At 44.4% G+C, this 25,880-nt stretch overlaps 1 protein-coding gene across 4 annotated transcripts in view; it reads left to right on the top strand.

Moving 5' to 3' along the window:
• The window catches only part of LOC141106257 (rap1 GTPase-GDP dissociation stimulator 1-A-like), a 355,344-nt gene that overhangs the window by 153,792 nt on the left and 175,672 nt on the right, over positions 1-25,880 (top strand). For all 4 annotated transcript variants that reach the window (XM_073596883.1, XM_073596882.1, XM_073596881.1 and 1 more), the window contains one exon: positions 15,095-15,217. In XM_073596883.1, the coding sequence (XP_073452984.1) occupies positions 15,095-15,217 (123 nt within the window). The remainder of the gene's footprint in view (positions 1-15,094; positions 15,218-25,880) is intronic.

Below are 25,880 nucleotides of genomic sequence, written 5' to 3'. Positions count from 1 at the left end.
CCCTAAGTACCCTCGTGTGGTTATCCTTGTTTACAGAGGCACAACCCCTCTTTTGATTGGCTCTGTGCTGAGGTTCTCTCACCACAATGCAGTAAGACATGCTTCCAGAAGGTAACCAAGGTCCTATGCACCTCTTTACTCTCCTCCCTGCCAGAGGAGTACCGCGATTTTAGCGATGTCTTTGACAAAGGTCAAGCCGGTAGTTTGCCTCCACACCGGTTGTATGATTGCGCAATTGACCTTCAACCTGATAGCATACCCCCTCGTGGCCACGATTTACCCTTTGTTGCTCTTGGAGGATAAGGTCATGGAGGAGTATGTTGCAGACGCACTTTCTCGAGGTTTCATCTGCAAATCCTCGTCTCCTGCTGGTGCTGGTTTCTTCTTTGTGAAGAAGAAGAGTGGTGAACTGAGACCTTGTATTGATTATAGGGGTCTCAATTGTTTCACGATTAAGAATGCCTATCCGATTCTGTTGATTACAGAGTTATCTGACCGCCTCAAGGGAGCAACGGTTTTCACAAAGCTTGATTTGAGAGGGGCATACAATCTCGTGAGGATTAAGAAGGGAGACAAGTGAAAAACTGAGTTTAATACCAGAACAGGCCATTATGAGTACCTCGTAATGCCTTTTGGCCTTTGTAACACCCCGGCAGTTTTCCAAGAATTTATTAAAATGTCCTCCGAGATTTGTTGCAATTATGTGTGGTAGTTTATCTCGACGATATCCTCATATTTTCCAAGTCCCTGGAGAGCCACCACACAGATGTCTGCCGTGTGCTTCAGAAACTAAGAGAGAACAATCTCTATTGTAAATTGGAGAAGTGCGAATTCCATCGTGAACAGGTTAAATTCCTAGATTATGTCATTTCCACTGCTGGTTTTTTGATAGACCCAGAGAAACTTTCAGCAGTCCTACAGTGGCCACGACCCTTGGGTTTACGCCCTCTGCAGCATTTTCTTGGCTTTGCCAACTATTATCGGACGTTTATTCGTAACTTCTCGTCTCTGGTCAAGCCCCTGACTGATATGACCAGAAAGGACGGTAACCCACAGAGTTGGTCTCCGGAGTCCATTAAGGCTTTTGAGAGTCTCAAGGCTGCCTTTGTTTCTGCTCCTGTGTTGGCACATCCTGATCCTACGTTACCTTTTATCCTTGAGGTTGATGCTTCTGAGACTGGAGTTGACACCCTTCTGTCTCAACATCCTACCTCTGAGAGCGCTATGCATCCTTGTGGCTACTTTTCCCAGAAATTGTCACCTGCGAAGTGCAATTATGAGATTGGTGACAGAGAGCTGTTAGTGATCATTTTATGGAGACATCTCCTCGAAGATACCACTGTGCCAGTTCTCATTCTTACTGACCATAAGAATCTCACATTCTTGTCTGAAGCTAAACGCCTCTCTCCCAGAAAGGCGCGATGGGCTCTTTTTTTGTCTAGTTTCAATTACATTGTCTCATTCTTACCTGGTACTAAGAATGTAAGCGCTGGCGTTTTGTCACAACAATTTTCCTCTACTTCCAAGATGGAATTGGTTCCGGTTCCTGTGATTCCTCCTGATTGTAATTCTGGCTAAGATTCGCACCAGTCTCACTTCTCCTTTGGGTGACACAATTCTTGCAGCTCAGGTCCATGCTCCTCCTGAGAAACCTTGTGACCACTGCTTTATTCCCAGAGAGTCACCGTACTGCTGTGTTCCAGACTTGCCATTCTCCCAAGGCTGCTGGCCACACTGGGAAGAATCAACTCTTTTGGGCAATTTCCCAAAAATTCTGGTGGCCTAGTCTACGTGCTGATGTAGCTGCCTGTTCCGTGTGTGCTCAGAGTAAGACTCCGCGACACCTTCCAGTTGGCCTCCTACAACCCATACCCAATGGAGTGAGGCCCTGGACCCACTGTCAGTAAAAATTGTCTATGGATTTCATTGTGGGGTTACCCAACTCCCAGGGCAACACAGTTTTCCTTATGGTGGTTGACCGGTTCTCGAAAATGTCCCACTGCATTCCACTTAAGAAGTTACCCACTTCTAAGGAACTGGCTTTTACTTTTGCTCAGGAGATCTTTCGCTTACATGGGCTACCCAAAGTGATTGTCTTGGACAGGGGAGTCAGTTTATGTCCCGGTTCTGGCGAGCCTTTTGTGCACAGTTGGGAATTCAGCTTGGCTTTCTCCTCTGCATATCACCTGCAGTCTAATGGGGCCGCAAAACGAGCCAATCAGTCCTTGGAGCAATTCCTATGTTGATATATTTCTGACCATCATAACAACTGGTCAGACCTCTTACAGTGGGTGGAGTTTGCTCACAATAGTGCCTTGATTCTGCTTCCTAATTGTCCCCGTTTATGGCGAACTATGGTTTCCAACCTTCCATGTTGCCTGACTCATTTGTTCCGCAGAGTATTCCTGCATTAGAGGAGCATCTCCGTGGTCTTCGTTCTACTTGGGCACAAGTCCAGGAGGCTTTGCAACATGCTAATGATAGGTACAAACTCCATGCTGACTGCAGACGCCTGCCTGCGCCTTCCTACCAGGTTAGGGACAGGGTCTGGCTGTCATCTCGCAACCTCTGACTTCATGTTCCCTCTCTGAAGTTCGTACCTCGGTTTATTGGGCCTCTCCATATTCTTCGCAGGATTAACCCGGTAGCTTACGCATTAGACCTTCCTTCTAATATGCGTATTTCGAATGTATTTCATGTCTCCTTATTAAAACCTTTGGTCTGCAACCGCTTTACTGCCTCGGTGCCTTGTCCTCACCCTGTACAGGTTGAGAACTATGAGGAGTATGAAGTACAGTCCATTGTTGACTCCCGTAGGTTTCCGTGGGCTCATACAGTACCTGGTGCTTTGGAAAGGGTACGGTCTGAAGGAACGCTCTTGGGTCTCATCCTCGGATGTACATGCCCTTGTCCTCCTCTGTGATTTCCATAAACGTTTTCCCCTCAAGCCTGGTGGTCCTCCGAGGGGGAGGGGTCATTGAGGAGGGGGTACTGTCGGGGCTGGGCTCAGCCCTTCCTTCTCAATGCTGGCCGCTCAGCTGTTGGCTAATTGCCTGCTCCTATCTCTCCACAGTGACTTACCTGTTGATAATATTCTGCTCGTCAGTCCTGCCTACTTAAGCCGTCCAGTCCAGATGATATCTAACTTCGCTTTGGTCACATCTCTAGAGATGCTCTCCTGTGTTTCTGTTAAAGACTTACTTGGCTGACATTCCTTCTGGCTACAGATCCTGATTGCTGTTCTACTACGCTCATCTCTCGCTTCCTGACATTTTGGCTTGTCTGACTATATCCATTCCAGTTCCTGAACTCTAGCTATGTTTTCACTACGTTTACACTGTTTACCTTTTTTTTTATTAAAAAAGATTTAACTGTGCTTTTGATTCATGGTTTCTGACAGTCTTATTTTGAAGTAAAAAACACTATTGCAGATGTATTGATGAATTTGATGTACAGGCTAACCACCTGAACTAGAAAGTACTATGAATTAGCTCACTGTTTGAGTGAAATATGTTTGAAGGCCAAGGTTCAGAAGTTTTCTGGTGCATTGGATGCATCATTTTTGCAATAGTGGCTTTAACTTCAGGGAGTAGCTTCCTTATGTCTCTTTATGGCCTATCTCTTTATATAGTAGCAATAATAAGTAATGTATCACGTATAGACTTTGTGCTTCATAGTCTCATAGTTACCATCAATGAAGAGTCGGTCCAGTCAATAGTGATAATTCAGTTTTGGTAGTTGCTAGATAATGAAACTATCTTATTTCTAAGATGGTTTCATTAACCACCTGAATTAGAAAGTACTATAAATTAGCTCACTGTTTGAGTGTAAAAATATGTTTGAAGGTCAAAGTTCTTTATGGTCTATCTTTTTATATAGTAACATTAAAGTATCATGTATAGACTTTGTGCTTATTCTTATAGTTACCATACATATGGAAGCACCTCCATCAATGAAGAGCCCAGTCAATAGTGATAATTTAATTTTGATAGTTGCTAGATAATGAAACCATCTTATGTCTCTGGCATCTCTGTTGTTAAGATCTCTGTGCCGAGTACCTGGTCTTGTTATATTATGGAGAAAGAAATAGAAATAAAAGAGCAGGCCCACGATGGACACCCAAAACTCCCAGGTGGTCATTAAGGCAGTATCTGTTGCAGTTTTTAAGAAGCCAAAGGCATAATTCGGCCTACCAGGCTCCAACTATAACTAAAAAATAATTTTTGGGTGGACTGACCTTTTAAGAAAAGATCTAACTATATTGAGATAATTGGTTGCATATATTCATTAGTACGAGTGTCCACATTCATGACCGATAAATCCACACTTATTGAAAAACTAAGAATATGGCAAAAAAAAAAAAAAAAAATCAGTTAATCAATTAATGTTTTACATGACAATATTGTTTTGAATATTACACAAGAATTGTGTCAGGTATTCACCAAGGCCGAGTTGCTGAGAGAGGCTCCCCTTGCAGCTGGGCGCACGGATGAGGATGAGGCAGAGGCAAGTCCAGGAGCAGGCCGAGGGTCAAACACAGGTAGATCAGGCAGGTAGAGAAGTCCAGAAGGCAGCCGAGGGTCAAGTACAAGAGAGGTTCAAGCAAGGTCAAAGTCGATCCGGGTCACAACGGGCAGGCACAGGTACACAGGTTCAGGAACAGATCACAGGAGCTGAAAAGACAAACCAGCAACAAACACAGGACATAGCTGTCTTTATATAGGCCCGCCAGGGGAACATCCCAATGTGCGTGCACGCGTTCGTACTGATGCGCTGCGTCGTGCACCCACGTGAGCTGATCCGTTCAGGACACGCGCTCGTACCCGCTGATTGTGGAACGGTACGCGCCGATGTGCAATCCTACCACGTAGGCACATAGGGAAATGCCTATACTGACAGGCTCTGATTCTGACATTCCCCTGACAGTGCCCCCCCCCAAGTGGCGACCTCCGGGTGCCCAACCTAGCTCGGATCCCAGGATGTCTTCTGTGAAACTCTCGCACTAAACGAGGGGCATGGACATTGCTAGCAGGCTCCCAAGAATTGTCCTCCGGGGGATACCCTTTCCACTTAACTAAGTACTGTTCCTGTCCCCCCCTCCTTTTGTAATCTACTATTGCCTCCACTTCGAATTATTCTTCCCCTTCAATCCGGATTGGTGGGGGAGGTAGTTCTTCTCTTCCTGGAAAAGAGTTGGGGGTGACCGGCTTAAGTAAAGAGGCATGGAACACCGGATGTATCCTATACGAGTTAGGCAAAGTCAGTTCGAAGGCCACGGGGTTTACAACCCTCTTAATCTCAAAAGGACCAATTAATTTTGGGCCTAGTTTGCATGATGGGCAAGGTAATTTGAGGTTGATGGCCGATAGCCATACTTTATCTCCAACCTTGAAACTTGGGTTACTTCTTCTTCCCCTGTTATAGAACTCTTCATAGCTCTTTTGGGCTTTCTTCATTGTTTCCTGAATTTGCAAAAAGTTTGTTTGGATAACATGTATACGGTCTTGTACTGCAGGAGTTGAGACTTCGGGAATGGAATCCGGGAGAAAGGAAGGGTGGAAACCATAGTTTGCCCAGAAAGGTGTTTGGTTGATGGCGGAATGTATAGAATTGTTGTAGGCGAACTCTGCAAACGGTAAGAGAGAAGACCAGTTGTCTTGGGAACAGGAGCAGAAACACCGAAGGTATTGCTCTAGAGATTGATTTGTTCTTTCTGTCTGGCCATTGCTTTGTGGATGATATGTGGAAGAGAGGGATGTCTTGATTTCTAAGGACTTACACATGTCCTTCCAGAATCTTGACGTGAACTGAATCCCCCTATCGCATACATTGTTGTGGGGAACGCCATGGAGTCTTATTATTTCTTTTATAAAGACTTCTGCAGTTGTGGAGGCAGAAGGGGTGCCTACTAAGGGCAGGAAGTAGGCCATCTTCAAAAGGCGGTCGACAACCACCAAGATAGTAGTAAACTTCTCGGAAGGGGGCAGATCAACAATAAAGTCCATAGAGACTTCCGTCCAGGGATGTTCAGGTACAGATAAAGATTTTAAAAGTCCCCACGACTTGGCATTGGATCCCTTATTACGTTGGTAAGTAATGCAAGATTGTATATATCTTCTGCAGTCTTGTCTCCAACCCGGCCACCAGAAAGAGCGATTAATTAGTTCGGAGGTCTTCTGTATACCGAAATGTCTGCCAACTTGTGATCGTGAAAGGTTTGTAGAATCTGAAGTCTTACTGGGAGTGGAACAAATACCTTGTCCTGGGCCCACAACAGACCATCTCTCTTTTCTAGGGAGGATACTTCAGGTTCCGTACATTGACTGGAGGCTTGTATAATAACTGACCTCAGATTGGGCTGAATGAGGCTAAGAAAGTTGTGAGGAGATAGAATAGTTCCAGGTTCTTCTTTCTGGGAACATACGGGAAAGCGCGTCCACCTTCCCGTTCTTAGAGCCAGGTCGGTAGGTAATATGAAAGTTGAACCTGGAGAAGAACAAGGCCCAACGAGCCTGACGAGGTCTAAGGCGTTTAGCTGTTCGAAGATACTCTAGGTTGCGGTGGTCAGTGAAGATCATGATGGGTTGAGATGCCCCTTCCAGCAGATATCTCCATTCTTCTAAGGCAAATTTTATAGCAAGTAACTCTCTATCCCCAACATCATAATTCTTCTCCGGAGGGTTAAGTTTACGAGAGGCAAAGGCCACCGGATGGAGCAGGGCTTTTTGGCCACTTCTCTGAGACAGGATTGCCCCTATTGCTGACTCCGAAGCATCCACTTCAAGCACATAGGGTAAGACTGGATTGGGATGTTGGAGAATAGGAGCCGATATAAAAAGTATTTTTAGTTCATCGAAGGCTTCTTGAGCTTCTGGGGACCATTGGAATCTAGTCTGCTGGCGAGTTAGTTGAGTAATAGGGGAGATGATAGAGGAGAAACCTTTAATAAATCTGCGATAAAAATTGGCGAAGCCAACGAATCGCTGAATTCGCTTTTTATCTACGGGAGCTGGCCATTCCTGGATGGCCCTAACTTTCTGAGGATCCATTGCGACCCCTCCTACTGAGATAATGAATCCAAGGAACTGGATGGTGTCTTGCTCGAAGTCACATTTTTCCCCCTTTAAATATAGGCCATGCTTTCTGAGGATCGAGAGTACTTTCTTCACATGGGTGCGATGTATTTCTAAAGTGGTGGAAAAGATCAGGATGTCATCGAGAAAAACAATTACAAAGTTATCTAGATACTCACAGAAGATGTCATTGACTAAATGTTGAAAAGTAGCCGGGGCATTGCAGAGGCCAAAGGGCATCACCAAATATTCGAAGTGCCCGAATCTGGACCGGAAAGCTGTCTTCCATTCATCTCCTTCACGTATCCGAACCAGATTGTAGGCTCCCCGGAGATCTAATTTGGTAAAGACTTGAGCGGCTCGGAGACGCTGGAAAAGTTCAGGAATAAGGGGGAGCGGGTACCTGTTCTTGATGGTAATCTTGTTAAGCTCCCTATAGTCCACACAAGGCCTCAAGGATCCATCCTTTTTCTCGACGAAAAAGATTCCTGCTCCGGCTGGAGAAGAAGAAGAACGGATGTAGGAGCGAAGGGCTTCTAGCTCGATCTCTGATAGAGGAAAAATTCGGCCGAAAGGGATCTCGGACCCGGGTAGGAGGTCAATGGGACAATCATAAGGTCGATGAGGTGGTAGACTGTCAGCTTTCTTCTTATCAAAATGTCCAGGAATTCATGGTATGCTGCGGGGACATGTTGAAGATTATCCGGTGCTGGTTGTAGAGTTAGACAAGGAGCCGTACTGTCGTATTTTGGTGAAAGGCAATGCTGAGAGCAGTACGTAGAAGAAAAAAGGACTTCTTTCTTGCTCCAACTTATCTGAGGATCATGGGCCTGCAACCATGGAAACCCCAGAATGATAGGAAACATAGGTGAACTTATAATGTCAAAGCGAAGAAATTCTGAATGGTCAGAGTCCGTGTAGGTGAGGATAGGCTTAGTTTCCTGTGTGACCGGCCCAGAGCAGGGTAGGGACCCATCTGCCTGATGAATTTGTAAGTGTTGCTCTTTGACTTGTAGAGGAATGTGCAGGCTTTGGGCTAAAGATGCATCCAGGAAGCAACTGCGGGCTCCTGAGTCAACGATGGCTGGCAACCGGACCTTCTCTTCCGCCACCTGTAATGAGATCATGAGGACAAGGTGAGACTGGCTTGAACTAGCAACTTGAAAGTTCGTGGCAGACCGTGGGTGGCACTTACTGGGTCTAACAGGGCAGTTGTTTAAGAAGTGACCGGACCCTCCACAATATAGACAAAGGTTAGCCTGGCGCCGGCGGAGCTTTTCGTTAGGAGAGAGTGGGAGTCGAACTAAACCCAGTTGCATGGGCTCACCATGGGAGGATGAAGAAGAGGCTGTAGAAGGTGCAGGAACAGGTGGTACCCGTGGCATCATCCAAGTGGGTCTTGGAGACTGGAAACGCTCGCTGCGACGCTCCCGTAAGCGTCTGTTAAGTTTAATAGCGAGCTGGATCAGGTCTTCCAGGGAAACCGGAGTATCAACTCGAGCCAGTTCATCCTTTAGGGACTCTGAGAGTCCCTGGCGATACAGATATTTTAGAGCGGCCTCGTTCCAATTGGTGTCCCCTGACCATTTTCGAAATTCCACAGTGTAATCTTCCACTGGTCTCTTTCCCTGGGTCAGAGTATGCAGGATGGACTCAGCCGTGGCGGTGCGCTGTGGCTCGTCATATAGCTGGGCCATGGAGTCAAAGAATGTATCTGCTGAGTCAAGGATGGGGCTCTTCTGCTCGAGAAGGTTGTGAGCCCAGGATTGCGGTTCGTCAGAAAGCAAAAAGATGATAAACCCCACTTTCACAGTTTCAGAATAAAAAGTCCTGGGTTGGAGGGCAAAGTATAGTAAACAAGGATTTCTAAACACCCTGTACTTCTTCCGGTTCCCGGAGAATCGTTCCGGAATGGGAACCCTGGGTTCAGGTAAGACCATTACTGCTGCAGGAGCTGGGTTAGCTTGATCCCGAGAGGAAGATTTCCCACTGGCAGATGCTGACACGGTGTCCGAGGGGCTAGGAAACGTGGTTAGGTGTTGGGGACGACCCTCAATCTGGAAGTAGCCGTCTTGGAGTCTCTGGACAGCCTGGGTGAGAGCTGTAACCTGCTGGCAGAGTGCCTCGAGGGGAGAGCCAGCTCTGTCGGCCTCACTCATGGCTGGTTTGTACTGTCAGGTACTCACCAAGGCTGAGTTGCTGAGAGAAGCTTCCCTTGCAGCTGGGCGCACGATACCCTCTGGGAGTGGCACAGCGGGTATTGGGCACGAAGGAGCACGGGTCGCCAGCAGGTAGTAGAGTAGCTGGGCGGTTCTTCGGGTAGAGAAGAGATCCGTGCAGGATGGCTGACACTTCACCGGAGCCAACTGAGCAGGAATCTGGAGGTGAAGGCTGAAGCCGGATGCAGAGGGTCAAACACAAGGCAGAAGTCCAGGAACGGGCCAGGGGTCAAACACGGGTAGTCAAACAGGTAGGCAATCCAACACTGGGGTAAAGCAGAGACAAAGTCCAAGAGCAGGCCGGGGGTCAAACACAGGTAGTCAAGCAGGCAGATAATACACACTAGGATGAGGCAGAGGCAAGTCCAGGAGCAGGCCGAGGGTCAAACACAGGTAGTCAAACAGGCAGATGATCCACACTAGGATGAGGCAGAGGCAAGTCCAGGAGCAGGCCGAGGGTCAAACACGGGTAGATCAGGCAGGTAGAGAAGTCCAGAAGGCAGCCGAGGGTCAAGTACAAGAGAGGTTCAAGCAAGGTCAAAGTCGATCCGGGTAACAACGGGCAGGCACAGGTACACAGGTTCAGGAACAGATCACAGGAGCTGAAAAGACAAACCAGCAACAAACACAGGATATAGCTGTCTTTATATAGGCCCGCCAGAGGAACGTCCCAATGTGCGTGCACGTGTTCGTACTGATGCGCTGCGTCGTGAGCTGATCCGTTCGGGACACGCGCTCGTACCCGCTGATTGTGGAACGGTACGCGCCGATGTGCAATCCTACCACGCAGGCGCATAGAGAAATGCCTATACTGACAGGCTCTGATTCTGACATTCCCCTGACAAATTGCCACACTTTTTCCAGCTTCTACTGTCTTATCTTTCCATTTATTTTTCTTAACTGGGCATACATGGAGCAAATTTCTTTCCTTACCGTGTATGGCCTTAAAATTCCTTAAATTCCTGTTGTAAGGTACTATCACTGTTTTACTATTCACCTGAAATTTAGTAGACTAGATAACTTTACTGTAAGTATATGGGCAGCTTTTGTTGAAAAATGTTTCATTACACTTAAGCAGACTGAAAATTTGGTCACAATTTGTTTTTTTTACATGTTGATTTTAAGAAGGCTTGTTTGTTGAATTTAACATCATTCAACCAGAAAAAAAATGATTGAAAAAAGGCTGTAAGTGTCCAGGGGTGCATATCTGTCCTTAACTACAGGTAACCCATCCATGTGCCGTGACAGCCTCAGACAGTGTCAGCCTGTCATTGATTTTCACAGGCTTCGAGAAGATGAAAGACCCTCACCTGTCAAATTTCAAGTGACTTCTGGCACTCTGATTGCTTTAGTATACACTGACGTGAGTTGACTTTTTGTCCTTTAGTAAAGTTGCAGTGCGTCCCACGTAGCATGAACAATGAGTGGTTCCTCCTATGATGAGAAAACACAAATCCCCCTGTGTAAATTATCCACACTGCAAGAATTCAGCAAAAAGAAAGCTGGGGATTGGCAGCAGATACAACACTTTATTGCAAGCATGATTACAATCAAGAATGAGACTTGGCCAATGACTGTGTTGCGTGAGTGATTAATTCTTTCTGAAGATGTTTGAATACTGGTGTTGCTGAACACTAAGATCCTTCAGTGTGTGTGTGTGTTTTCAGTATTGTATTTACGATCCTGTCAGTTATGGCTGCCTGTAGGGTAAGTTCCTTCATTTGTCCTACTGAAACAATATACCTTATTTATTGGCGTATAACATGCACCTTTTCACCCTGAAAATCGGGTGCAAATAGTGTGTGCATGTTATATGCCAATTCTGCAACTTGGGCTGCCTAGGAGGGAACATGGAGGGGGCGGGATGAGAGCCATCAGATTACATACAGCGAGAATCTCCTGTTTACTCAGCGGCCTCTGTAATAGGAAGTCCTGTCTCCTGGGCCTGCATTGGACCAGTGTTCTGTCTATCATAGAAGCCGGTCCAGGAGGCAGGAGTTTGTCGAGTAAACAGGAGATTTTTGCTGTATGTAATCTGATGTTGCTTGTCCCGCCCCCTCCCTGTCCCCTCCGAGGCAGCAGTAATCTGAGGTGAAGCTGCAGATGTTCATTGATCAGGCTGCATTCATGGCAATGGTGAGGCTGAATATGGGCATTCATCAGGCTGCACTGATGGCAATGGTGAGGCTGCAGATGGGCATTGATCAAGCTGCAATGATGGGCAATTGTGTGGCTGCAGATGGGCATTTATCAAGCTGCATTGATGGGCAATTGTACGGCTGCAGATGGGCATTGATCAAGCTGCATTGATGGGCAATTGTGAGGCTGTAGATGGGCATTGATCAGGCTGCATTGATGGGCAATTGTGAGGCTGCAGATGGGCATAGATCAAGCTGCATTGATGGGCAATTGTGAGGCTGCAGATGGGCATTGATCAAACTGCATTGATGGACAATTGTGAGGCTGCAGATGGCATTGATCAGGCTACAGATGGGCAATGGTGAAGCTGCAGATGGGCGATGGTGAGGCTGCATTGATAGGCACTGGCCCTTATTTTGCTTCAAAGTTCTTTATTTAAAATGTAACTTTTTTCCTGAAACTTCCCTCCTGAAATGAAGGGGCGTGTTATACGCCTGTGCATGTTATATGCCGATAAATACGGTATATGAGTGTCATCAATCAAGTTTGTTGAGCTTACTGTACATTCCAAATATTTTACTTCACTGCAGAGTTTTACCTGGTGCTCTTCTGTTACAAGTGAAAAAAGGATTCCAGTTTCTTCCTACTTTTGAATAGGATTGGTTACATAGTTAGTTAGTAAGGTTGAATAAAGACACCAGTCCATCCAGTTAAACCTGAGTGAGTGTGGGTGCATGTCTACAATTGTCCCTATCCCTGTATATTGTGTCTCATTAAGATACTCATCTATTATATTATTATTTATTTAAGGTACCCATATAGCGCCGTCAATTTACGCAGCGCTCCACACATACATCGCATAATCACATCGGTCCCTACCCTCAAGGAGCCTACAATCCAAGGTCCCCAACTCACATTCATGGTTGTCTACGGTATTCACATTAACAGTTCCAGTGAAATAATAGCATTGGTATACAAGCATTGCACAGCACACCCAAGCCTTATAGTTGCACTGAAATATTTCAATGTTTTAGCAGGCTGAAACAAAAGGCAATTTTTATAGCATTAAAGAAGAATTACCTCCTCCACCATTGCAATCTCCTCTGCTGCTATTTCCAGGTCGTCCATCATCCACAGGTGAATAGAAGTTACATCTTTTCCGTCAACTAGGCTCTACTCTTGGTATCTTATATAGCGCTAACCCTGGATAGGATGGGTCCTCTGCTCTTTGCCTTAACCTTCTTGGGAACATCAGCCCCTCTGAGACACCAGGTTGAGTGTACAAACATACAACATCACAGGAATTCACTGACAGTAATATTTGGTACTCAGTAGTAGTGCTAAATCAATAAAAACAGGCACCAAACCAGGTAGAAAAGACAAACTTAATACATTGTCATCCAATATGGTTGGTAACAAGACAAGCATAAAATGGATTAACAATGGTAATAACACAATTTAGTATACAAACAGTAAGGAACAAAGCAAACGATGACATTTGGCATCCAGATCAGCATAAACAGTAGCAAGGCCTCCTCAAATGCAGCAGTGAGCAGTAATAACGTTGTGTGGTGGAACTATACTGCCAGAGCACATTTATGGCAGCGATGCTGGTCCTATACCAACTGGGTATACACTGTCCAAAAGAAAAAGAGGATGGTAGCAGAGGAACAAAGGGGGCTTACTGAATAATTATTATGGGAGGTTCAGTTCTTGGAGATGTTCTTCTTCCCAATATCATTGAGGCCCTTTAAGAGCATTGGTGCTCTTGAAGACAGTCCCAGTTGATGAGATGATGAGATGAGATGAGTTGCATCTTGACATAGTGCGGTCCATTACCCTGCAGGGTCCCGACGCGCTTACAAACACATACTGTACACATATACACAAACAAGGGCCAATTTATAGACAGGATCGGATTAACCTACCAGCATGTCTTTGGAGTGTGGGAGGAAACTGGAGTACCCAGAGGAAACCCACACAGGCACAGGGAGAACCTTCAAACTCCAGGCAGATGGTGTCGTGGTCGGGCTTTTAACCAGCGATTTGATCTCTGCTGGTATGGTCTCCCACTGGCAGGCAGAGGTGCTCTCTCTCTAACTCCCTCGGTGCTAAGAGGAATAATTTTTCCCGGGCAGCTTAATAAAAATCATCTCTCCATTCCTCCTACTGCACAGTGCCTGTAGGGATATGTAGTGTAATGCCGCGTACACACAAGAACAGACTTTTCGACTGGACTGGTCCGACGGACCGAGTTCGGCGGACAATTCGACCGTGTGGGCTTCATCGGACCTGCAGCAGACTTTTTCGGTCGCAAATCTGACGGACTTTAGATTTGGAACATGTTTAAAATCTTTATGTCGGAACTCAGTTCCTATTGAAAAGTCCGCTCGTCTGTATGCTAGTCCGACGGACGAAAGTCCGTTTGTTCGGAAAGTCCGTCGGAAGTCCGACGAAAGTCCATCGGATAGACCATCGGACCAGTCCGGTCAAAAAGTCCGCTCGTGTGTACGCGGCATAAGGAGTCTATTTGTCCCATTATATGACTGTCGTCTTAAAATACAACTCCCAGGATTCTCAGCGCTCGGCATTGAAGTCTATGGACTTGTTTGGCTTTAGCACTCACCCTGCTTGCCAGAGGAGAATGTTTCAGCATAACATTAGTATAACATTAGTATCTCAGTAGAGGGAGAAAAGGATAAAAGGCATCTCCAATTTCCCCTTCTCCATATTTCTCCATATTGCTGTAGCCCAGCATCAGGCTACACGTACAGATGCTAGGATTTAGCCAAAGTGCAAATTTCACTGCACAGGTACATAACAGCGTACACAAAAAAACTCTATTTTACAGCAGTTGTATTTTTATGTCAAGCTCTGCTTTAAAAAAACAAAAAAATAGTTTGTGCAGCACTTACATGTTATATCGCTTTTTATACTATTAAAGTTGTGTTTTCCTTCCTGTTGTTTATACTGTATCATCATAATATGTCAGGCTACATGCTACAAGCCATGCATTTCTTTTATAAATCAAAGAAACATTTAGGGCCCCATTAAATCAACATGTAACATGCACACGGCCCATGGTTCACAGAACATATACAAACAAGCTCTTTCAGTTGATGAGCATGCCATGGTAAAGAATACATTTGTGCAATCAGAAGAAAAGAGACAAGTAACCTTGAATAAGATCAGCTCCCAAGAGTTATTGGCCTGGTAGACTGCTGCTGCTGCTAAACCACTGCTTGTGAGTCGCATTCTGGAACATATGTTTCCTAAATCTTAAAACCCAGTAATGACTGTAGCAGGAAATCCAAGATTTGTCTTACATGAATGGGTGAGGGATATGCATTTAATTTCTGCTATTGATTGCTTTCTTTGTATCTCAAACTTCATAATATTATTAGATCGAAATATAAAACAGTATTTCATAAAGGCCTCATTTATTTAACTACTGTATGTCAACCTTTTTTCGCATAATGACTTATTTTCAGCAATAACAGCCAAAGAAAGCCGCGCAGTCACATGTTGCAAATTAACAATTGTTTTGACCAATAACACATATGTAGTAGCTAAGTGAATTGAGCCAGAACTGTATTTGATTGCAAAGGCAGTGTCTCTAAAGTAACAGATTTCCAATTTCTGCTTTCTGGATTTTCTCTACAGTGCAGAAATCAGCCAAACTATTGACGGACTATGATGTCTTACCAGCACTAGCGAGAATTCTGAAAACAAGTCAAACCTGTGCAGAAAAGGCAGCACAAGTGCTGGCAGAGCTAGCAAAGAATGGTAAGTGCTCTATTCTTTTAAATCATAGTAATTGTACAACCAGGTCCAAACTTGCCATCACAGGGGAAGCTACACATAAGTCAAAACATAAAGTTATTGTGTAAAGACAAAATGGCTGCCAAGCCTCCTACTTTGTGCACAACTAAAGTGATAATCTCTCTAGTTGTCCCCAAACAAGGAGCCTTGGTGGCCATTTTGTCGTAGAAAAAAGAAAAAAATCTGCAGGCATGGCATTTCCATTATACAATATTTTTTACAAACGACACAATGTATTGTAGAAGGGTAACTGAGCGTTTAAAACAGAAAAATCTGTAATTGTATAAGTCTGCACTCTGCATAAATTTCTTAAACCTCACAATATACAGCAAAGTAAAATAACATTAAAAAAGCAGTATAATAAAGATATATTATAAAATATGATATAACCATGCTTCTCAACAATCCCTCATTTTGAGAGACTGTCCCTCTTTTGAAACCAAATTCATCCATCCCTCTTTTCTTCTAGTTGTCTCTCACTTTGGACGGATGTGTAGGGTTCTCTAATAAATGCAATATTTAAATACTAAAAGTGTTACTGTTATTGATTCTGTATAAAGCCCCACAGAACAGACAGACAGTGAACAATCCACATGGGCTTTGCTGCTTAACCTTTATTATATAGAAAAGACATAGAGTTTAACCATAGATGCAGTTACAAACTTATAAACACTGTCATCTACTGGCTGAAGAATATATCTGTAGTTGTTGTACAAAAAATCATGAACAATGTATTCCAACAGTTACACCTTTCACACTAACCTTTTGTTATCACATTATTGTTTTAAAAAACAGTTTAAAGCAAACATAATGATGAAAAAGCACTAATGGTTTACCCAGGCCACACAACTGGAGGCGCGGCAGAGGGTTTGATCTTTGCTTGCATACTTTGTCCTAAAGGGTGTACCGCTATCACATCTCAGAAAGTTGGGGGGTGTTGGGGGGTATGTACCTCCCAACCATCCCTGATTCGCAGGGACCCCCCGCCGCGGGCTTTGATGTAAGTCCCAGAGTCCTGGTATATCAGGGCTGAGTCCCAGAGTGGAGCCCGGTGCCGGAACAAAGGACGGATCCAGGGACTTGCCCAGCAGCAGTGCACCACAGCTTGTGCTATGTGGGGACCTGCACGGCAGAACATCTCTATTTGGCACAACTCTCATGCCCAGCTGCCTCTCGCACAGTGCAGAGTGGCTGAATCCGCCTCCTCCTCCCCGGCTGTGATGCTTTCCTGTACACAGACAGGAGGAGGAGGCAGAAAGATACAAGGAGAGAGGCACCTCTAGGTGTATGATTTAGACAATTTTAATAGCACTTAATATTGGCAACTCACATTTGTAAAGTAAAAAACAAGCTCATCAAATAATATGGTCCCAGCAAGGAGAGGGATTCATCGGCAGACTATCCAGTCCTTCGATTCCATCGTGGAGAAGTGCTGTGCTAACTGTACATCACCGCTGAATTGATAGCCGGCTGTGGTGGGGAGAGGTCAAAGTGGGGCTTGGAGCACAGATGGTGAGGTGGTGAGGAAGGATGACGTCACTGGTATGTGACGCGTTTCACGAGCATTTGCGCGCTGCAGATGGTACAGCAGCCGCGCTCTTTTTTCAAGCTAGCTGACAGGACCATAATATATAGTGTATAAAGGAGGGGAGGGGCCAATTATAAAGGGTAGATAAATGGATCAATCATAGGAACAAGAGAACATGGAGATTGGTCTGATCAAAGTAAAATTCATAGGCGGATGAGGAGGGGCCGAATGTGGGTGAGGTCGGGTCGGGGCTGAGCCTGGGTTGCTGGGTGTCCCTCACGCCGTGATGTCTGCTAAATCAGGCTCGCGGTACATGCACTAATCTCCAGCCACCCCCCCCCTCCAACCCGGAACGACGCTGTTGGCCCCAGCGATCACTGCTCCTTGTATCTCGGCCTCGGGCCCCGGCGGCGGAAGGTGGAGGCGGTGGGAACGGTGCCCCGAATCCACAGCTGCAGCGGCCATTACGGACGGGAGCTTGGACGGGTTCACAGGGCCTCCGCAAAACGTGTACCGGTGCCTGCTGGGAGGAGAGAGGAGAGGAGAGGAGACAAGCACAGTTCACCACGCAGCAGAGCCTGAGGAGACGGTTCGCTGGGATCGAATGACGGAGGAGGGATAGAGAGCTGCAGAGAGGGACAGTCTATGATAGAAGTTGGATGGTAAATCCAAAGAAATCTTATGGAACAGGTGAAAGCCCCAGGAGTGAAGAAAGTGGGTAAGATTCTGGTTCATGTTTCTCGCTGAAGATGGGTAAGTGACATACTAGATCACTTGTAATACTGCGAAGCTGCAGGGAAACCTTGTGCATATGTGACTGCTATACCGCCACACCAGTATATGGGACTATACTATAATAAGGTAGCAGCAATTCTAAAATCATTCTATAATAATAACCTGGTTTGTTGCGGCACTGAAGATGGGCAAGTGAGGCATTGGATTGCTCCTAATACTGTTAGTCTGTTAGGCTGCATGGAAACATTGCATCATATGTGACTGCTATACTGTCTCACCTGTATATATAACTATACTATAATAAGATATCACCATTATATAAATCATATCATAATAACAAGCTGGTTTATCTTTGTGCTGGGAGGTGGGTAAGTGAAGCATAGGAGTACTCCCAATATTGCTAAACTACATGGAAATGCACGGAAACTGGGCACCATGTGTGATTGTTACACCGTCTCACCTGCATATGTGATTGTACTACAATAAGGGATCATCAACATATAATAGCATATTATAATAATAAGCTGACTTATTTTTGAGTTGGAAGATGGGCAAATGAGGCATCGGATTACTTCCATTACTATAAGCTGCATGGAAACTACGCATCATAGGTGACTGTTATACTGTTACACATATATATGTGACTGTATTATAACAACGTACCGTTACAATATAACACTACACCAGAGTAATAATCACTGTGCAACGAAATAAATATCTTGGGGGATTAAGGTAACCCCCAGTATCAGGGGAAATAGTCAGAAAACAGCAGCACACATAGTAGATTGGGAGCCAATAATTCGGTGCAGGTGGAAAATGAGAGGAAAATCAACAAAAGGGCCCGCGAACCCACCCAGAACAAGTGCAAGCCCGGGAACCATCAGAAAATATATGGTGAATGAAAGTAGCAATGAAAGCAATCCAACAGGCGCAAAAAATAAAACTCCAGACCGACCGGCTAAAATTGGAACAAGAAAACAAATGGCTGATATGGACACAAGACCCCCCAGTAACGGGGTAGAAGTAGAAATGCCAGTAGAGATCCAACAGGCAAATCAGCTTCCTACCAAGGGGGAAATCGCTGAAATGTTCGCGAAACTGGAGGCCTCAATCAAAGGTGAGATCAGTGCGGTACACGAGCCACCTATTAGCTAGAGTGGAGGAAGTAGAAACAACAGTGGACAAGCAAGGAGAAGAAATAAAAAATTTGAAACATCAGATAGAAGTGCTGCAGAAGGAACAGAGGAATATAAGGTACAAAATAGAAGATCAAGAGAACCGCAGCAGAAGAAAAAACCTCCGGATTAGAGGCCTCCCGGAAGCGCAAGGTGAAAAAGAGAATTTACAGGAAAAAATGGAGGAAATTTTCAAAGATCTAAAGAACTCTAGCAACATCAGCGGTAATTTAAACCTAGATAAAGTCCATCGAATTAGGAAGCCAGCCGAAATCAGGGGAGATGTTCCGCGGGATGTCATAGTGCGGTTTCATAACTTCCGGGACAAAGAGCTGATTAGCACGAATTTAAGGAGAAACCCGCAAGTGAAGTACGGCGAAACAAGTTTATTCATCTTCCAGGATGTAGCCGCAGAAACCCTAAGCAGAAGAAGAATTTTGAAACCTTTACTAGCTGCCTTAAAGGTGAACGAGGTCCAATACTCCTGGGGCTTCCCTGCCAATCTAACTGGACGCAAGGACGGCCGTAAAGCTGTGTTGAGATTTCCGGAGGAGACTCAGAATTTCTGCGACCAACTTGGAGTCCCAGTAATGGAGATCCCGGGGTGGTGGGAGAAAAGCGGAAATCAGGAACATATAGGGGACTCAATTATATGGAAACCAATACTAATGGCAAAAGAACACAGGGACTAAAAGAGGCCCCGAACCTAAAATGATTGAATATGGATTTATCTTACTGTCCTTTCTCTTCTCTCCCGGTCTCTTTCTCTATGCGATTTAAAGTTGGTGGGGGTTGGGGGTGGGGTGGGCGGAGGGTGTGTGGGAGGGATGGCTGGGATTACACCCAGAGGGAAGTTTTCGGCCAGACTTGACCCTCCTTCGAGCTCAACCTCTGGGGAGTAAACCGTGTGGTCAGGTGGAGTTGGTAGGCCAAGGTTTTTTGTTTAGGGGGCTCATGTGGCACCCCAATACTCCCCCCAACTCGTTGGGAAAGGGGAAAAGGCGAGGGGGTGGGTGGGGGAGACCCGGGGGGGTGGAGGTGGGTGGGCGAGAGGAGAGGGGAGGGGGGTTAGGGGAGGGGAGGGTGCAGGGGAGGGGGGGGGGAGAGGGGGTCAGGGGTAGGACGAGACCGGTCCATTCCTCGGTGGATCCGACCATATAGTTCTGAGGGGCTATGTAAAGGTGTAAATGGGGTTAAAACATCAGGATGGCCAGGATAAATTTAGTTACATATAATGTGAGGGGCATCAACTCTCCCATAAAATGTGCGAACATAATGGGAGAATTGAGATCCCAGAAAGCAGAGGTAGTCTTCCTACAGGAGACCCACCTATACCTTGGTAAAAGTAAGAGAATAGCTACAAGCGATTTTCCGTATTGGATCTATGGAGACTCCCCGATAAGAGGAGCAAAAGGAGTTGCGATTGGTTTTGCAAAGGGAGTTGGGATTACAATAGAGGAGAGAGTAATTGACCCGGAGGGTCGCTTCCTGTTCATAAGAGGTAACCTGAATGGGACGGAATGTTCATTGGCGAATATTTACTGCCCAAACACCAACCAAGGAAGGTTCCTATTGGGAATCCTGGCAAAGTTTGAAGTCTTTAAGAAAGGAAGGGCCATTATCGCAGGAGATTTCAATATATGTCTAGAGCCAGGTAAAGATAGTACGTTGCATGCTCGGGGGTCTGAAGGTATGTGGATGAATAAACTCAAGAAAAAACTGCGTCAGCAGCAGCTGGTAGATATATGGAGGATGCAACACCAGAATGTAAGAGATTACACCTTCTATTCCCCCGTCCATGCGACGTACTCTAGGCTCGATCTATTCTTTGTGGAGCATCGGTAAGTGGGAGAGGTAGAGGGTACAAATATAGGGCCAATGACGTTTTCGGACCATGCCCCAGTTAGCCTACAAATACAATTAAGTAAGCAAAAAACACGGAGCAATAACTGGATACTAAACGAGGATCTCTTACATGATGAAAAGATAGATAAACTTATTAAAGAAGAATTCGAATTTTACTTTAAAATTAATACCGCTGAGGAAACATCAGAATCAATGGTTTGGGAGGCCCATAAAGCCTACATCAGAGGGATTATAATAAAGGCGGGAGTAGAGAAAAAGAGAAGCCGGGGGGAGACCTTTTGCGTGCTACAGGAAGAAATTATTAAATTAGAGCAACATCATAAGATATCGAGGGATGGCGAAACATTGGTAAAACTATATAGGAGTAGGGAGGCTATACGGCAGTTAATTGAACAAGAAAATTGGAGGAAGTATAATCTTGTTAAAAAAGAAAGATACGTAGGCAGTAATAGACCTGGTAGACTCCTGGCGAAGATATTAAGTAAAAAGAAAAATAACAAATATATTGACAAGATAAGGTCCAGAACAAATGAGATCTACTACAAGGATTCAGATATTGCAAGGACGTTTCAAGAATTTTACGGGGAGTTATACTCCATAAATAGAAATGTAACAACTAAGGAGAGGGAACAAAAACAAGTGAAAATTAAAAATTATCTAAGCGAAGTGGGAATGGCCAAAATAACGGAAAATGAGCGAACCACACTGAAGACCCCTATTACGGAGACTGAAGTGAGAAAGGCAATTAGGGAGACACAAGTAGGTAAGAGCCCAGGCCCGGATGGGCTGACAGGGCTTTATTATAAAAAATATCAAGACTATCTAATTCCTAAACTGTGCTCCTATATGAATGCCATATGAGATTAGGGGGAAATGAGAAGCATTGGCAGCCAATATTACGGTTATTCAAAAAGAGGACAAGGATGCTACAGTATGTTCAAGCTATAGGCCTATCTCCCTGCTAAATGTGGATACTAAACTATTCGCAAAAGTGATTGCAGACAGAATGAAGCAGGTAATAAAGAGGATCATCCACCCAGACCAGGTGGGGTTTATTTCAGGTAGGCAGGGACGGGATAACAGTATCAAAACCCTTCTATTAGCCCAGGAAATCAAAAAGAGTGGAGTCCCAGGTCTACTGCTATCTATAGACGCTGAAAAAGCGTTTGATAGAGTAGACTGGGACTTCTTGATGAGCACGCTCGAGGAAGTAGGCTGCGGGGAGAGGATGTGTAAATGGATTAGGGCCTTGTACTCAAGGCCGTCAGCAAGAGTGAAAATAAACGGGACCCTCTCTGAGCCAATTGACATGTACAATGGTACAAGACAGGGGTGCCCAATTTCTCCTATGCTTTTTCTGCTGACATTAGAACCCCTCCTTTCAAAGATAAGACAGAATAGGGATATCAGTGGGGTCGTAATAGGGAATACGGAATATAAACTTGCCGCCTTTGCAGATGACATCCTGCTGTATATAACCCATCCAAGGATTTCCCTCCCGAATATTATGGCTAATCTAATAGAATACGGAAAGTTATCAAACTTCAAAGTAAACCCAACTAAATCTGAAGCACTAGAGATAAATCATACCAAGGAAAGCGACCACTCTTATCAAAAATATTTCCCCTTTGTGTGGGGGAAAAAAGAACTGAATTATTTGGGGGTAAAAATCAGTACATCATCTGAAACGTTATATCAAGTGAACTTTATCGCGCTGTTAAATGAGGTGAAAGCTGAATTGAATAGAATTCATCTAGGTCAATTATCCTGGGCGGGAAGAATTAATATATACAAAATGGTTCTATTACCAAAAATAACCTATAAAATGCAAATGTTACCAATATCACTGCCACATACATACCTCAGAAGGCAACATTTAATGTTTACAAAATTTATTTGGAGGGGAAAAACACCAAGATTAAAATTCACACAATTGACCAACATTAAAGGTAAAGGGGGGTGGGGAGCACCAGACATAAGGAAATATTACGAAGCTATCGCTCTAGCCAGAGTTATCGACTGGGTTAAAAATAAAGAAAAACATTGGGTAGTAATAGAAAATAAAATTAGTGACACTAAATTGGACAAGATTATATGGATTTCACCCCAACAGAGAAAATACAGCACTGAAACACATGTAATCACTAAGCATGCACTTAAGATATGGGACACCTTATATAGAAAGGAACACTGGGAATACAACTCACCCTTAATACCACTCAAAGATTTAGAACAGTTTGCAGCAGGGAAAGAGAAATGGTTTGGCAAATGGTTACTAGAAGAAAATATACAACTAAAAGACGTTATGCACAGGGGTAGAATACGTTCATTTCAAGAGCTACAGGATAAAAGAAACATGATAGTTATAAACCCCTGGCGTTATAACCAATTAAAACATTATATAGATTCGTTGCCGCAACCAATTAGATCGATGGATAATTTACTACCACTTGAAAAAATCTGCGCAGATAAAGAGGAGAGGGGGGGTTTCTCCCGGATATATAAAGTTCTAGTCGAACTAGGAAGGATAGATACTCCGGACTGTATAGGGAAATGGGAGAAGGAGTTAGAGAGAACTCTTACAGATACAGAAGTTTCCCTGATTTTGAAAAGAGTCTCAGCTACATCGGTCAATAGTAAACTTTTAGAACTAAACTTTAAATGCCTGACTAGAATGTACCTGACCCCTGACCGGGTCCATAAAATACAAAGGGATAAGTCGCAACTTTGCTGGAGGGGCTGCTCAGAATTAGGGACAATGGCCCACATTTGGTGGCTGTGTCCGGAAATGAGAATGTTCTGGGGCAAAGTAAGAAAATATATTAAAGAAATCACAAATTTAGACGTCCCAAATGACCCTTGGACATGCCTTTTCCACATGAGTGATATGCCTACTAAAACATATCTTAGAACACTGTTGCCACATCTTATTGACGCAGCTAAGAGCTTAATCCCTAAGTATTGGCAAAAGAAGGAGAGGCCAAAGATGAGGGAATGGTTTAATAGAATTAATGAGATACAGTGTTTGGAGTATTTAAGGTTTAGCGAAGGGACAAAAATGGGGGCTTATCAAACAAAATGGAAAGACTGGGAAAAATTTAAAGAATCCCCTAAAGCAGTTGAGATGTGGTCTACATAGGGAAGCCAGAGAAAAGGAACGCAGAGGGATGGATGGGTACGGTCTCGGGGGAGGGGGTGAGGGGGGGGGGTATTGGTAGGAGGGAAACATTAGTAAACTTTGGGATGAATATATATAAAAAAAAAAAAGAAGAAAAAAAAAAAAAAAGTTAAATTCATAGGCAACAATGAGAAATGTATATATAGCACATAGACATAATGAGTCACACGTTATTATTACTATTATGATAATAAATTATGATATAAAAAAAAAGTTGCCTGAGGTTGGTTTGATGTAATTTTTTGCACAAATAGTGTCTCCATCATGGCTTAGCTCCAAATCTAGAAAAGCCAAAGTGGTAGTGTCAGTGACAAATGTAAGGGTCAGGCCATATGGGTTTTCATTACAATATTGAATGAATTGGCTAATGAGATCCCAGATGACAATTATGTCATCTCTATACCTTCTGAAGAAGACAATGTTGGCCGAAAAAGGGTTCTGTCTCAGGATGTGGTTAGTCTCCCAAAATCCCATAGCTAAATTTGCAGAAGAGGGTGCAAAATTTGCACCCATCGCAGTACCTTGTTGTTGCAGATAAAACTTTCCATCAAAGTTGAAGTAATTGTGTGTTAAGCAGAAGTGAGTAGCTTCCAAAATGAAAGCGGCCTGTCGGGTTTGACTAATGGACCTTAGCCCAAAAATGTTCCAAGGCCATTAGACCAAAACTGTGGGTAATAGAGGCATAAAGTGAGAGCAACACATAGGTGGACTCCCACCTGTATGGGGACAAGAGTTCTAAAAGATGTGTACCATCCCTAATATATGACTGCAATTGGTGCACTATTGGCTGTAGATGCTGATCAATATATAGACTAAAGCCCATAGTCACACTGTCCATTGCACCCACAATAGGTCTACCTGGAGGGATTTGTAAATTCTCATGTTCCTCTAGGGAGGTGATACAAATAAGGAATCTGGTAAAAAAAAATCTCTATGGAGAAAATTTTATTTCAGGTGGAGAAAGATTGTTCATCTTGGGAGTGGTGGTGGAGAAAGAATAACAGAGTTTCAACAGGTCTGCATACACACCCTATAGAAACTCTCCAGGTATGGATGCTTAACATGGGCTGGATAACAAATCAACTTAGGTCTAAGAGATGAATGGACTATGGGGGGGGGAGTGGCCATAGAGACTTAGGGAACCTTAGGGAACCATCTTCCAAAGATAGCACGTCCATGTGTCAATGACGAGGCTCCACTGATATGCAGCACTAATGGGCACTGATAGGCGATACTGAGAGGTGGCACTGATAGGTGGCACTGATGGGTACTGTTAGGCAGCACTGATGAGGAGGCACTGATTGGTAGCACTGATTGGCAGTGCTGATTAGCACTGATAGGCACTGGTTGGCACTGATAGGCAGCGCAGATGGGCATTGTTGGGGCTCCAAAGATAATCAGGACACTAATGATCAGTGTCTTGATTATCAGTGTAGATGGGGCTCCTAGCAAACTTATACTAAAAAATAACAAAAAGTATTCTAATAATAATAATTCCCCCAGTGCAACACTCAGTGAGTTATGACATATATTAAAATGTTCTTTAAGTGCATTCTGGGATTTTAACCCCCCAAAAAAAACACATGCTGAAAAATGTTGTCTCCCTTGTTTACAAAGAGGCACGCTGGAACTAGTAGAGAAAACAGAGCAGTGAGCAGACAATTAAAGTGGTTGTAAACCTCTGACATGAAATATGAACAAAGCATATCCCTCTGTAGTATGTACATGCCTCAGTCCAGAGCATGAAGTGTCCTTTTTCTCTGCTGCCTAGTTCATCTGCTATCTGAGTCACTTCTGACATATTTTCCTGACACCAAGAGGTAAAAAGTTGGCAGGGGAGGGATCTCCAGCACACAACCTGACAACTTCAGCTCTGTTCATGTGTGATGGGGGTGTGTCCCTTCCCTCCAACTAGCTATCATAGCTCTCCTCACTGAGCTCTGCAGAGTGTAACTTCAGCACCCCCCTTCTGAAAGCTCAAAGAAGCTGTATAAATTCTGGGTTTTGAAAGGCTGTAGAGGAGAGAAGGCTGCAGATAAACAGGTTCAAGTGTAGGAAAATTTGTTCCATCTCTGTGTATCTCCTGAGGTTGGTCACTTCACTGGGTATATGTAAGGGTTTACAACTACTTTAAACCAGGGCTCA

This window comes from Aquarana catesbeiana, linkage group LG08, assembly GCF_042186555.1.
Source record: "Aquarana catesbeiana isolate 2022-GZ linkage group LG08, ASM4218655v1, whole genome shotgun sequence".
NCBI lineage: Eukaryota > Metazoa > Chordata > Amphibia > Anura > Ranidae > Aquarana > Aquarana catesbeiana.
The sequence above is the reverse complement of the archived record's forward strand: the minus strand, read 5'-3'. Positions and strand labels throughout refer to the sequence as shown.